Here is a 16,318-nt window from a genome sequence, read left to right on the forward strand (position 1 = left end):
TGGGGCCACGCAAAATAATTAAAGGTTATCTCTTGAACTTCCATTTTCGCTTTTAGTCTCCTCATTTTCACTGACGTCTCTGTCTCTCATGTGTGTGTGATTACTTTTTTCACAATTTTTCTTGTCACTTTTTTTCCATCAACACATCTTGTTGCAAAATAACCTTCTCACTGTAATTTATATTGCACATAGTATAGATTTATTTTAGAAAAAACAAAAAAACAAAAAACATTTCAAGAGATAACCTTTAATATTTTGCATGGCCCCAGAGATTTAAACTTTTTTTTTTCATGTTGATGGTGGCCATACAAAAAAAAATATTGCTGTCCCAGCCTGAAATTTTGTCCCAGTCCGCCTCTGGTTCAGTACCGTTAAGGATCAGTGTAATAACTGTTATGCTGACGTTTCAATCTAAAATGCTAATATCATTATTTATGTTTTATATCACAATACATTAACTGGAATAAAGGGTCAGTATAAAAGGGTGTGCTCAGTGTAAAGGATAATCTTTCATTTGTGCAGTTACAGTAGACAGTTTTTTGGTTGTGTCTACATTCTCAGTCAATAAAGAAAAAAAAATGTAGTGCTCAGTAAACATAAGATTCACACAATATATACTATGTAGCCTTTCAAGACTTTGGACATGCATTTCAATCATCCTTAAAAAATAGAGTTTCAGTAACGGCACAAATGTAAAAAAAAAGATGTACTGTGCATGTTGGGACAAAATATTACTTTGAAGAATATCCTATAAAAAGTTTAGGGAGAGGTCTAGTGATATGGGTAGGTTTAATATAAAGTGGGACAATTTATTTATTTATTTATTTATAACATTGAACATATTGTTTGTGATTAGCATGAGTGAAGGCATCATCTCAAAGGAAGTGAATTTAGATTGTAAATCACAGGCTTTTTTTTTTTTAAAGTAGTTACATTAACTACTAATTGCACACTATAGATATTCCACCATGATTACGTTTTGTATATATTCCTTTCAAAGAGCATACAGATTCAATGAAACATTCCAAAAGCATTCCATTGCATGCACTCACAGCTTGTCTTTTGTGACGTCTCACCTATAAAAAAAAAAAAAAAAAAAAAAAACAACAACAACAACAACAACAAAAACACCTCTCACTATTTACAAGATATTTATAAACAGAGGATGCCCCACTGCATTTTAACAAGTTAATATGACAAACCATTTCTTTATTTTTATTTTGACTTTATTGTCAGTTTTGGGCTACAGCAAATGATGAAATCTATCTATGGTGAAAATAAGATGAATATGACAAACTGCCACCTCTGATAGTTCTCAGTTTTCTGTGTTTGGCATCTCAGAGTTTGGGCTCAGTGCCTCTCATAACATATCCAGACTCCTCTGAAGCTCCTCTGTTGTCTCCTTTATTTTTGTCACAAATTTTATGTTCTCAGACTTCATCTCTTCTGCTTGTTGAGTGTTTGAAAGCAACAGATGTGTTGTGTCTCTGCTATCTGTCTGGTCAGTCGACCCAGCGGTTTTATTGTTGGATTCTGATTCTCGTTGGCTTTCTCTCAAAGCACAATCTTGGCGGAGGTTGTGAATGTCTCTGTAGTCGAGAAAAACAAAGATGATGTCAACAACTACAAAAAGTGCAGACAAAACCCCTGCAGCTGCTTCAGCCACACGCACCACTCTTCAAGCTTGAGCTGCAGCTTTCCCAACACTTTAACTAAATGACTTTAACTAAATGAACGAGCTCTGAAATCCCTCCCAGTCTTCTCCCAAGTCGAGCTCCAGAACTTGCTCCAGCTTGTGTGTTAGAAAATGATCCATTGCTTGCAAAAAGCACACCTTCTATAATTTCCATTGCTATTTGGATATTTTGGGTGCAGCAGATTGTGGAGGTAATTTTTTCTTGGAACTCTGTTATCAGCATTTTAATTTTTTTTGTGGTCTGTGCACTGGTTAACCATGTTTGTTATATTGCTCACACCAGCGGTTACTCCACCAGATACTGCAACACAGATTCCCACTCCTGTTACAATCAGAGATGTTCCGAAAGTAAAAGGAGCTAAAATAGTTCCAACCACGGATGTGATTCCTCCAGCCAATCCTACTACACCTCCCGTAAGGCTGCCTACAGTTGTGTTGTAGTGGACTCTCTCCAAATCATCGGCCAGGGATCACAATACCTCTAAAGTCCTGTAAAGATTCTTAATTGTTTGCGTTCTCTGAAATAAAATCAATTTTAGTTAAAGGTGTCCTTTTAACTAGACTTATATTACATATTGTAATAAAGGAAAATAATAAGTCCTCTTTAAACAAAATATTAAATTTTTATTTGGCTAAAATCTGTGGCAATTGTGTAAACATTGTTACTTCATGCCTTTGTGGATTTTATTATTATTATTATTATTATTATTATTATTATTATTTTAAACAGCAAAAGTTATGAATAATAATAATAATAATAATAATAATAAAGATAACTCACCTTTTCATGAAGATAATTAATAAAAAATGGCCTGGTCAAGATCTCACTGACAGACAGGCGGTTCGCTGGACTAGCCTGAAGTGTATCATTTACCAGCTGATGAAGATCCTCAGAGAAGGTCTCAGGAAGAGCTTCATATGAGGATGTAAGTATCATTGTAACATTTTCAACTGTGAGTGTTGCAGGAAACTAAACAAGCACAACACAGAGAGAAAACTGTCAGGATATTCTTCAAAGTAATATTTTTGTCCCAACATGCACAGTACATCTTTTTTTTCCTTTTATTGTATTTATCATGATATAAGAAAAAAAAAAAAAAAAAAAAAGTGTACTTTGACTTTGTACACTTATGCAAAGTATTTCCAATACCAATTCAGTTTCAGATTAAACATCCACCAGGTGGTGCCAAAAAAATAATATTCTCTCAAAGAGCAACCTTGAGATGTTGAACAAAATATACAATTTGGGATATAAACAACTTGGATAGGTTTGCACAATATTCCATGTGTTATGAAAGTATACAAAAGGTTCATGTGACAAACAGAGAGATATTTAAAAGAATCATTGAAATGTTGTATTACCTGTTCAATACTGCACTAAAAACTGCAGTCACATTTCCCATGTGACCACACAAATAAATAAAGTATACTGCATAAAAAATATTTCCTTACAATAAGCAAACAAAGAAACAAACAAAATATAAGCCAGATAAAATAAATATCTGTATCGCTTTGGTTTGACAATGTATTTGTTGATGGTTAAGTGTTTTGATTCAGTGGTAATTAAAGTTTTTTGTTTGTTTGTTTTTTTGGCAAAACCAAGTTATATGGTAAATTAATCATTGCAATCATTTTACTTGATACTGCATTGGCATTTCATTGGTATTTTCATGTTCTTTAGTCATTGTTTTAACATGTTGACTCTTATCATAAAAGGAAAATCTCACCGGACTCTTCAGCTTGCACATCTCATAGATGATACATCCCAGACTACAAATCTCACTGTTAAAAAAGTTTAGATTATTAACACCAGTGTTCATGAGGAAAAAAAAAAAAAATGCAATTTGACAATTACATTTTCTCATCATAAGGTTTGCCATTGCCATTCAAAATCTCAGGTGAAACATATGAGGAAAATTTACTTTCTGCTGTCTGCACATCACTGGACCTGATAGAAACAGGAAAAAATCTGCAAAGAATACAGATAATACAGTAGTACATATATTTATATTTTTACTTTGCTTGTATATTTTTATTTTACTTTGCATGTATATTTATACTTTATTGCATTTATTGTGTTATGTGTTGAAGAGTTCCTGTTTTGAAAGAAGCAAACAATACCATTGATGAATCCCTCCAAACTCTCCAAGACGAACGGTTCCATATATAGTGAAGAATATGCTCTGCCATGAGAAAAAAATAGTTTGATATATTTGGGGATCCTGGGAATGAAAGATTACCATTGTTACCTGCAAGTAGCCATTATATTTTCTGTTGTAAGAGTGCCCGAGTTTTAACAAACTAATTTCTTATTTAAAAGAAAATTACTAAAATGACTTAAATGACTCTTTTTAACGTAATCATATATAATAGGAGTTATGTATGTGTCATGTGGATTCACTTCAGTTGTATTCCCAGATCTCTTTGAAGTATTTCCTTTCCTAATGGTTTACTTTGTGTTCAATTTCTTTAGTTGCTTGTTGTCTCTTGCATGTTGTAAAAAGACCTGTGTTTCATGACTGAGTGAGTTGTTGCGTTTAACATAAATGTAAATGTAAAACCAAATTAGATACATTTTCAGAGCACTAAATTGTGGGCCCCATAATATATGGGATATATATGGGAGACCAGCTAAAACCAGTTACTTCCAGCTTAAACCAGCTAAGACCAGCCCAACCAGCCTAGGCTGGTTTTAGCTGTTTTTTTTTTTTTTTTTTTTTCAGCAGGGTTGGTTCTTATTAGAGTGTGGTGTTTGGATCCCGGCACTCATGTCTTTGTTGAGTTTCGGTTTCATGTCGGGGTTCGGACACTCACACTCCATGTTCTGTCTTGTTGTGGGAGCGTGCAGTCTCGAGTTCACTTGGGCCATACGCTCTTCTGTGGATTGTTTTTTTTTTTTTGGTGTGTAGCACACAGTTTGTCCATGTTATTGATATATTTATCAATAAATACAGCCAAAAGGGGATGAAGCAGAGATGATCCTCCTGATCATCCTCTAGGGGTTTATTTTGCAAAACCGAGCAGCTGACTGTATTATCCTTCTATTCACATTACGTACATAAATGGACATTAAATGCTGATTTAATTAAATTACTTTATTATGTGACAGGAAGAGACTGTGGACCGAAACTAGCTGAACAGCTAAGTAGGAAAACAGTTGGCATCATTATACTAAAATAGTTGAAGAAAGCCACAACAGATCAGTTATGCAAGGTTTCCCAACTAAGACAAAACACAAGATCAAAAACCCTTCAATAAAACAATAAAAACTCACTATTCTGGAGAGAAGATCTCAAATAGAGAGCATAGTGCACCACCTTCTCCCTGTCTAGCTTAAACTATTCTAAACAATGTCTGAAACTTCATATTATGAGCACTTCCTGTGTTTATTTGCCTCTTTATGATGAAACTCTTGTTGTATTTTTCACTTGGAAGTCACTTTGGATAAAAAACATCTGTAAAATGAATAAATGTAAATGCAAATGTAAATGTCAACAAAGTTGTGGTGACAAATAAACAGGTTACTCCCAAAAGTCAGATATTTTAGACCAAGTCTTTTACCTGACACTCTGTGGCAGGTTTCAAACATAAACAACAGTCAATTTAAATCAAGATTGGGGGGAGGGGGTGGTGCTAATAGACAGTTATACACAGTTATCAGCATATGTTAAAGTAGGTTTGTCTCTTATCGTCTCGGAGAGAATATGCGCCGTAGTGCAGCATTAGAAATCTTCGTCAGTTTTTTTTTTTTTACTTTCACTTTCTGTATGGTGAATTGACTGGAGTTTGCATGTTGCTCATGTGATATCCATTGGCTCACCTTTGTGGTTTAAAACAGAAATATTTCCAATATTGCGACTTAACCGCCAAGCGTAGCTGTGTATATTAAACGCAGGGAGACGTGAAAGAGGAATCAACTTGGTATGCTGCGCTGTCTGAAACACGTCTCTATGCTTGTGCACGCTTCGCACACACAACACATTCAGACATTCCAAAAAAACTCCCTCCAAACACAGCTCTCATAGAACACAAGACACATAAACAAGCCAAAGTGCTTTACATTTCTTGAAATAAAAATCTCAACATTAAACATCAATTGTCAGACTTTATTCACCTGTTTCTTCTGGTTTTTATTTTAAAATCCATAAATAGTAAACATTACATGGCTAGAATAGCATAGTTTAATATGCAGGGCAGATTGTAATGCATTGTTACAACGTTCCCCATCAGACTGGACTGGAATATAAAAGTGGTTAGTGTCTTCTGCTGACTTTGCCAAGCATTAATATACTATCTAAACTTATAAATAACAGACTGGCGATTAAAATAATGGCATATTTGTCTAATTTTAAATGAATACTAAAAACTGAGAAGAAAAATTTACTTCAGCCAGAAATTTACTTTCACTATGTTAAAACAAATATTCAGCGATAGCTTCAAAAGGCTTTTGAATTTTGGCACACTTTTTTCTCTGTATAGTGTTGCTGTAGCAACTAGTAAATACCGTAAATTTGGTTATGCTAGCCTGTGTGGAAATATTTAAACCATGTGTGTTAAAATTAACCCTGCGTAGTTTGTGCCCCGCGCACCCCTATCACAGATCAACTGCGATCCGTTTAAGCCCTAACAGGCTATATGAGAGATCAGAGCAATCTTTTAATTACTAATTTAACATGAAATCATCAAATTGCTACTCCATGTCAATTGCATATAACGAAAGTACAGAATAATTAGAACAATCAATTACCCACAATAACTAACAGAGCATCATATCTATGCAAATGCTCCCCAGAATGTTCTCACGACCCGGTAGCAATTCTGCCCTGGCCTGGTAGTGGGGGACCCAGTGGTTGGGGACCTCTGGCCTAAACTGTGTCACCATTAATGCAAGAAACAACAATACAATACAGTTGAATAATACGGAAATAGTTATTTGCAGAAGTTTAGTGCAACATTAATGTGAAGAGGAATATTCTCATTTTCAGGGTATATGATAAATTCACTAGAATTAGATTAAAGTTTGTGTCTGGTTGAGTCAAATTCAATTTATTAATCCATAAATCACTCAAAACAAATCTAAAACACATCAAAATTGAATGCTTAAACTATCAGTGATCCTTAAAAAAATAATTCAAAAACAACCCCCCACCTCTTTTATAAGAAACAATGTAGTATGTGTTATAGATATATAGTAGCTGATATACAAATGATCCCAATAGCCTAACATGATACATCAAAATTGACTTCTGTTGTTTGATTTATTACAGTAAAAACATTTACATCATTTTCTGCAGCACCCTTTTTTTCTTTAGTCAACCATCATCCAAGTCTCTGACTGGTATGTTTAAATTCTCGAAATCTTTGTCTTAATCTCTGTCACCTCTGGTCAGTTTTATATAGTCGTTTAATTCTTCTCTTGTTTCTTTGATTTCCTTTAAGATATTGCAAAGGTCTTTGTGTGTTTTTCTCATCTGTGCAATTGACTTGAGCACACTGGATGAGACTTTTTCTGGATCATCTGTTTTCCACTGCTGTCTCATCTCATGTATTTCTCGGGAATCTTTCACTATGAAGGCGACGTCAGCAATAACCAAGAGTCCACTCAACACACCTGATACTGCTGCTGCTGCTCGGCCGATTTTGGCAGCCTGAACAGCAATTCTGCCAACATTTGCCAACATCCCCAGACTCACTAGACCAGTGGCACAGTCTGCTGTGCTTCTGCTGACCTTCCATGCCGTCTGTATGTTATCAAGAGTTGAGCCTCTAACAAAAATAGAGAACTTGAATATTTTTCTCAGGACCCTTCTCAGTGTATTCAAAGAACTGAGGATCGGTTCGCTTACATTTCTATACTTCTGCTCAATTTGTTCAAGGCTCTCACGAAATGACTTTTGTTTGACTGTATTGGTAATGTTGGATGCAGCACCAGTTACACCACCTGCAACTCCAACTCCAACACCAATACCTGTTACAATCAGAGATGCTCCAAAAGTGAAAGGAGCCAAAGCTACACCAACTAATGCAGTGATTCCTCCAGCTGCTCCAATCACTGCTCCTGACAGACTGCCTGCTGTGGCGCTGTAATGTACAGACTCTAGAGAATCTATTGTTTTTTCCCAGTCACTAACCAAGATCTCAAAGTCTTTATAGTGCTCACTGTAGGCCTTATTAAAGGACTTGATGGCCTTCTTTAAGCTTTGCTCAAGTGCTTCTGGAATTCCCTTGTTTCTCTTCACAGCATCTTTCAGGAATGGTTTTGCTAGAATCTCATCAGCTGAAGGTCTGTCTTTAGGGTCACGGCTGAGCATTTCTCTGTTTAATTCCCGTAGTTCCTCTGAGTATCTCTCTGAGATTTGAGGGGTGGTTCCTTTCAGGCTGAGAGCATGGAGATAGTGGCGCTCTAGGTTATTTGACTGTGGGATGAAGGAAAATGTTGTTAACCTCTGATTACCTCTGACCCACTCTGTCTGTGTATATTTTGAAAATCATATTTCTCATGTTACAAACACAGCATTCTTTCATCTTAGAAACTGCCAAGCTGCGAAACGTTACCTGTTTCTGATGCAGAAAAGCCATTTCATGCATTCATGACCTCTAGACTGGACTAGTGTAATGCACTACTAGGTGGTTGTCCTGCATCTTCAATAAACAAGCTACAGATAGTCCAAAATGCAGCTGCTAGAGTCCTTACCATAGTTCATAGTCCACAGATCATAGTTCAAGAAAATATGATCATATTACCCCAATTTTACAGTCTCTGCACTGGCTACCTATTAGGTTCTGCATCAGTTACAAAATAGTACTTCTTACCTATAAGGCCCTTAACGGTTTAGCTCCTGCGTACCTAACTAGTCTTCTACCACGCTACAATCCATCACGCTCCCTAAGGTCACAAAACTCTGGACTTTTGGTAGTTCCTAGAATAGCACAGTCCACTAAAGGAGGTAGAGCTTTTTCGCATTTGGCTCCCAAAGTCTGGAATAGCCTTCCTGATAATGTTCAGAGTTCGGACAGACTCTCTCTGTTTACATCTAGATTAAAGACACATCTTTTTAGCCACGCATTCAAATAGTGCATCTCATAATCTTGTACTACAGTTATATCTGATCAAATGCACATTATTATTCTTATTTTGGGCTGGTTGAACAGCAGCTATGCTAATTATGTCCCTATTTGTTCCTCTGTTTCTGCCATGGGATTGACATCCCAGGAATTACGCAAGCTTCAGTCTGGACCAGAACACCTAAGAAGAGATGATGCCAAGCCCTCAGAGGATCTCATATGATGCCAACTCGGAAACACTTACTGTTAATAGTGTTCACTGTCTGTTTGATTATGTCCTTAACTGATTTTTTTTTCCATTCATCTCTGCCATATGTACATCACCTTGACAGTCACCACCAGTAAGCTACTACTAAATATATTGTAGAAACTAACTTTCTGTAGAGCTGCTTTGCAATGATTTGTATCATGAAAAGGGCTATACAAATAAACTTGAACTGAATTGAATTGTGTGTATGTGTGTGTGTGTGTGTACATGGATCTCATTTTATGCACAGCAATAGCAAAAACAAAACAAAAAATACTCACCCACACATCCAGCATACAGAGATCATGGAGTAACCATCCCAATGACCAGATGTCACTAAACATGTCATATACACAATAACAATTAAAAACAAGAACTAGAAAATAAAATGTAATTCATAAGCCATTATTGTATTTATGTATGTATTTATTTATTTATGTATTATACAATTAAAATGGTAAATTATCTTTATCTAAATTAATTTAACACTGATTTTATAATACTTAACATTATCACACATGAACAATATATCATGTACATTCAAATATGACTATATTATACTATATTCTAAAACTAATAATAATAAATAAATAAATAAATATACAAAAACATACCTCTTGCAACCTTTTGACAGAACATCAGGACTGACATAGAGGTCAGCAACCACAACTGGTTTTTTGTATGCATTATATCTTTCTATTTTTTTTGAGCATCCAAAAACACCTAGGTTTATGTAGCCATTTTCAGTCAGAAAAATATTCTAGGGGGGAAAAAAGCCTCATAAGTTGTACACACTTGACTTGGTATAAAATGATTTATTCAGCTTTATTGGTTTCTACCTGAGGATTTATATCTCTGTGAAGCACATTGTTGTCACTGAGGTACTGAAGAGCCAGACAAATTTGCACAAGCCAGTCAATGATCTACAAACATGGAATAAGCAAAGTCACTCTTATTCAGTTACATACTGAAACCATGCTATATGTATTAATATGTATTTTTAACTATTTGTTAAAAAAAAAAAAAAAAAAAAAAAAAAAAAAAAACACAAGCAAAAACAAGCGACTTCACCATTAACTTGTGTGTGTACTTACAGTGTACTTACCCAAGAATGTTTAATGTTAGGTTAATCTTAGATTTAGAGTTAGGTTTGGGATTTGTACCTTATTACCCAGTTATTGTAATTTGCTGTAATAAGTGCATAGTATCTACACACAGAACAGGATTGTAAAATAAATTTCTAGAATTAACTCTTTCAAATTAAATAGTAGTTGCCTTCTTCTGTTCATTTAAATTAAAGAATGTACATTTGATGTCTACATTACAGCACTCGCCTGTTGTTCTTCAAAAATCCCCTTTTCTATCTGTATTTGCATCCTCTGGTAAAAATCTGCTCCTGTGCAATGCTCCATCACCACATAGAAGAGTCCAGCTTCTTCATCTATATGAAAAAATAAATAAAAATATCCAGACGTATAATAAGTGATTTATACTATTTAAATAGTCTTTGTCTAATAGCTTAACTGTACAGTCAACTGTTATGCAGGTGATGTTTCATAGTTATGTAGGATACAGTTGCAAACTGTATTTTTTAATTGTGGATGCATAAATTGTGATGTAACTCACATATGATCGTGCTGAATGCTTTGAACAATGGAGGCAATCAGTAAAGTGTCCTTTAAAGGCCAATTTTGTAGATGTGTGTGAGTGAATCTACAGTGATTTACCTATTTGCCTTATATTTTATTCACCTCAGACTGTTGTCACTTTGTCATGGACTTTATTCCCCATAATCCATTGCATAGACTTATCAGCATTAATTGTTTTCATGTGTGTCTCATTAACCCAGTGTTCTTAAAATTTATTTATTTATTTAGTTAGTTAGTTAGTTAGTTAGTTAGTTAGTAAATGCAGTGGTCAAATGCACTGTGGCCTCTCAATTTTCTTTTTTGCAATTTTCAGGGCAAATGACTGGTCTTTGTGTGGATGTCCTCAAAACTAAAAGAATGAATGTGTATGTATACTCAGTAGGCTATTTTTTATTTATTTATTCTTTTTTATTATTTATTTATTTATTTATTTTTTAAATAAAACATTTGAGAAATAAATTTATTTAAAACATAAATTTCTTTAATCAAACATTTGAACAAACAGATTTATATTTTTGATGTATTGTACATCTCATAATTAAAACTAAAATGAAGATTTCATACCCACATGTTGCTTTCATGTGATTCCATTATGGTACAATGTTGCAACATGCAGTTTTTTTTTTTTGTAATTTCCTATGATATATTTGATGATATATTTTGTAAGGTTTTTCAAAATACTTCTTTACTAACCAGTGAAGGTGACTCAGATTTTTTTGTCTGCAATTACATGGATGAACATTTATGAAAAATGCACTTTTCGTTGGAGAAAATATGGAGTCATGTGACATGTGCACATGTCCTGAAAGTGGAAACCAAAGAGCTGTGTTCGACTTAACGCAGCGCTGTGCAGCTCGATCAAATTCTGACTTGAAGCAGTGCATGCCGGTTAAAAATTTTGTCCAAATTGAGGCGGCGCCGACACCTCGTGACTGTCACGTGTGGCATCAAAGTACCGCGATAGCGATTTGAGAGCAGCGACTGACTCAGCCAGCGCAGTTTCTTCAGAGCGGCTGCAGGAGCTCTGATGATCACATGACAGTTTCAGGATTGGCCAGATTCACCGCATGACAACGATCACACCTAATAAATGGGGACTTGAGGATGTTAGAATAAACCCAAAACACACGTGATCGTTGTCATGCGGTGAATCTGGCCAATCGTGAAACAGCCATGTGGTCATCAGAGCTCCTGAAAACACCTAATATGGACCCCTATGGGTCACGTGACCACTTTTTGTAATACCATTTGTTATTGTTTGACTTCTTCTTTACTGAGATAGCATTGATCATTTAAAAAAGTTTCTCATTTTATTTAAAAATAAATAAATAAATAAATAATAGGCTGTGTTGCCTGGAGCCAACACAGTACCACAGAGGGTTAAGAACCACTTCTCAATCTTAACTATGACTTTTGCCTCAGTAAACTCTAGTAGTGTACTAGTAGTACAATAATTAAGTTTGGGTACAAGATATGATTAAGGGATCTAATATATATATATATATATATATATATATGATCATGCAGAATAAGACATTAATGTGCTGTTTAAGCCATTTTCTCACTTTTTTCTTACTACTATAGTACTTTTTGTTGTTCTGCAAAATGTAGGGCAGAGTTAAACAATTAGTTGTGATAGGTGGAGTACATTTAATACACATAATAAAGAGCCCTAAATAAAAAAACTAGTTTATGTTTTTTTTGTTTTGTTTTGTTTTGTTTTGTTTTGTTTTTGTGTGTGTCTTCAGAATGAAGAGGCAGTGACTCGCCAAACACACCTTCAAATGAATCCTCATACGTAACAATATATCCATGGACCAGAGTCTTCAACATCTCAACTTCCTCTTTAACTGTGCTGAAATTATTCTCCTGGGGAAACAATTTTCAGTTGTACATTCTTTTTTTATATACAGTTGGCAAATTGTTGATTGTACTTACATCTCTGTAGCTGATCTCTTTGACCACACATAAATCTCCCTCTGTATTGGTCACCAGAAATGCTCTCCCTGACTTCCCTGGTTCAAGTTCTTTTTTCATGGTGAATCCATGTTCTCTTAACACTCCTACAATCAAGAACACGTGTTTGTGTTGAACATAGATTGACAGTTTATAGTGAAGTCATTGTATAGTAAAATAATCTGAACCACAGTATTTATCAATTCATATGAACACATAATTTGAGGGTTGTGTTTATACTCACGTGATCTTTCATCATCATTCCTCTGGTGAGCATTTTGTTCAGAATGATCTGAATTACTCATTTTTGATGCTGTTATGTAAGAGATGCAGAATGTAAAGAACTTGTATATATATATATATATATATATATATATATTGAATTACTCATTTTTGATGCTGTTATGTAAGAAATGCAGAATGTAAAGAACTTGTATGTATGTATATATATAAGCTTTAATTTACTTTTTGTTTAAAGCTTTAAATGCTTAAAAACTGCAAACAAAATAGACATGAGTACATGTCTCAATACTATTATTACTATTACTATTAATTTACAAATAATAAAAAATAAATATTAATGAAGAGAAAGTGACAATACTGACATTTCTTATTACTGACATATGTAATAAATTGCCTGGCAGTATTTATTTATTTATTTATTTATTTATTATATTTTATGCATGTGTTTTATATATATATATATATATATATATATATATATATATATATATATTTTTTTTTTTTTTTTTTTTTTTTTTTTTTTTTTCCTGTAGAAAGTATTAACAAATTCAACTCACCTGTAATCTGTAAAGACTGATGCATTAAACCTCACTGAAGATGTCAACGGTTATTTGCCTATTTTACTGTCTACTTTTCTACTTGTAAACAACTCCTATATTTAATTTTCTACATGTAAAAACCTTTCTAGATAAATTCAGCATAAATATGAATATTCCTACACACCTGGAGTCTGTGAAGTGTGTCTGGCTGAATAACAGTCAGTTTAAATACTGCTCTGATTATTGTTGAATTAAGTCCCTCCCAACCAAATGTGTCTTAACTAATATGTGAATTTGCTAGGGACAACACATCTTAGTGTGCATGCTTTCAGAAATCTGCAATCCACAATAACTCACCATTTTAATGTACTGTAAATTAAATAGCTGTTACATGAAAATGAATAGATATCCCCTCTTTCCAAACATACACACTGACAAATCACAAAATATTGTCCAGTTCCAGAACTGGCATGTTTTCATCAGCCATTTTTTTATCATGGAAACAAGGTACCTCACAGTAAGACTTGTTTAATATTTAATTCCAAATAAATAAGAATGTTTAAAGATAGCTGTGAAGAAGACAGAACATGTCTGAACGTGATTCATCCAACAAGCAAGAGATGCAACTGCCTGTGAGCAACAATCATCACCTTTTTGCCTCAGGTAAACCACTTTTTTTTTTTGTTTTGTTTTGTTTTGGTTTGGTTTGTTTTTAGTCAGTAAACAGAACAGGGACATGACCACATTCAAAACAGGGTCCGCTTGAGCCAACAGCACGTACAGTAAATATTTTGAGCATGGACACTGTCCACTGTGCACTCACATTTAGTTAGCTTTTCACTGACCAGAGTGCACTGTATAGGCAGATTCTGTCTTGAAAAAGGCAAAATGCAGCAACATCAACACTGAAAATAAGAAAGGTGTCATCCATGTTTTTGAATTGAATTTTAATATAGGTTTTCACACTGTTTTAGTGGAACCAAATCTGTCTGTCACAATTCATTCAAAACACAATTTTGCCAAAAGGTGTAGTTTCTGCATTTTTTTTTTTTTTTTTTTTTTTTTTTATGCTGGGTAATCTCAGTGTGTGGCAGTTATTTAGTTTCTCTTCTCTTATATCACGTGTTTTGTAGGAATCAGATCTTGGGTGTTTTGTTTGGGCGACACACCTGTGAAGGGTATAGTAGCTCCCAGCTGATGGGAACAATTTTCATTAGATCATCAACATCTAAACCTCTGTTAATTCTCAGTAAGAGTTTTTGACACACTGGTTAGCAATAAGTGAAGCTGCTGATAAGTATGTTTTGGTTGTTTAATCCTCCTCTGCTGAGATCATGAGACATCTACAGTGGTCAACATTTGAAGTGGATCAAAACCTTTCATCAAAGTTGTCCTAAAACCAAAACAATACCTGTTCTTGTCTTAGGACATATTTGATGATAATATTCTGCATCATGTTGCTTTATTTCAATTAAGGTGTTTTACTTCTTGTGTGGCAGTGTACTTTTTGTCTGTAGCTGCCAGTCATTTGACCGTGTTAATGCTAATCTACAACAATCAAGCAATATTACACTCACTATCATGACTTGATCTGGTTCCTGTTCAAGACTAAAAATTGCAATTCAGAACAACCTCTACTATTATTTATTATAACATTCAATATGATCATACAAGGAAAAACAACAACAAAAAAAAACAAACATGTTTACAATGATTTAAATATATTTATATATGCATTACATTTATCTTAATTAAGAATCTTAATTAATAATCATCTGACTGCTTTGCTTATAGAAGATCATCTGAATTAAGATGAATGTACTGCCACACTAGTTAATGTCATTCTATACATTTCACACATTGCACTATTGTGATTTCACACATCATGGATCTGCGTTTTCTATCATGTATTTTTATAATAAATATACACATCTTATATGACTTGCCCTGAGTAAGCAAGGTTTGGGTTAATTAACCGAGAGTTCAGGGTTTAGCAGACGGTAAGTTACCAATAGCAAACCACAACCATTAAATCATCCAATTAATTCCCCATGGACCCCATTCTGCCCTGCACTACATTTATTCTTGTTCTAGAACAGGCGTCACCACATCCTGGAGGGCCAATGTCCTACAGAGTTTAACTCCAACCCTGATCAAACACACCTGAACCAGCTAATCAAGGTCTTAACTTCCAGAAACATCCAGGCAGTTGTGTTTGAGGCAAGTTGGAGCTAAACTCTGCAGGACACCCGCCCTCCAGGATCAACTTTGGTGATCCCTGTTCTAAAAGCTGTTGCACTCAAATGTATGTCACAATATCTAAATTATTCTGATCAAACCGGCTGTTGGCAATATTGAAATGCATACAATCCTGTCGCTCTGACTTTCCATGCACGCAGCCTTTATGCAATGCATGCATATCAGTTAGATATTTTGCTAGCACCAAATATGGTGACATATTTTACAGGAACACATGACTATCACGCATTTCATGTTAGAAATACATCAAGTAATAAAATATCTTAAGATTTGTGTCTGTCATTCATCTTACTTTGCAACTTGGCCCACTCTCAATTATAAACATATGAGCTTTGCCTATAAGTTTAAAATCAACATTAACTGGTATAAAACCAGCTGCTCTAACAGGGTACAGGAGCGTGCTTCTTCTTATTGACTAGTAAAAGTGCAGGAAAAAACAAACAAACAAACAAACAAACAAACAAACAAAAAAACTGTACCCCAAAGGTAATGTTATAAATAATGTAATTTCAATTGTATTGAAAGATTCATGGCTTTGGAACTATTAGTTTGCCATCACCTCTGCCTGAATGAAAAGCTTATTTTGCCTCAGACATATCTCTAGTTATAACATGTCATCCTGCATCCTGATGTCACTCAGCATACTGTATGTTATAGATTATAG

At 34.5% G+C, this 16,318-nt stretch overlaps 1 protein-coding gene and 1 pseudogene across 1 annotated transcript; both read right to left on the minus strand.

Annotated features, from left to right (window-relative positions):
* Positions 1-1,360: 1,360 nt before the first annotated feature.
* On the minus strand, positions 1,361-3,939 carry LOC127167595 (uncharacterized; annotated as a pseudogene).
* A 3,123-nt stretch (positions 3,940-7,062) lies between these two features.
* Positions 7,063-12,918, minus strand: LOC127167596 (serine/threonine-protein kinase Nek4). Its single transcript, XM_051113721.1, has 8 exons — positions 12,858-12,918; positions 12,596-12,720; positions 12,436-12,526; positions 10,343-10,449; positions 9,848-9,931; positions 9,623-9,768; positions 9,290-9,344; positions 7,063-8,112 (listed from the first exon to the last, which is right to left on the minus strand). Exons 1-8 carry the CDS (start codon positions 12,916-12,918, stop codon positions 7,063-7,065), a joined length of 1,719 nt encoding a protein of 572 aa, XP_050969678.1.
* Between the last annotated feature and the right edge of the window lie 3,400 nt (positions 12,919-16,318).

Source organism: Labeo rohita, chromosome 7 (assembly GCF_022985175.1).
Source record: "Labeo rohita strain BAU-BD-2019 chromosome 7, IGBB_LRoh.1.0, whole genome shotgun sequence".
In the NCBI taxonomy this organism is placed as follows: Eukaryota; Metazoa; Chordata; class Actinopteri; order Cypriniformes; family Cyprinidae; genus Labeo; species Labeo rohita.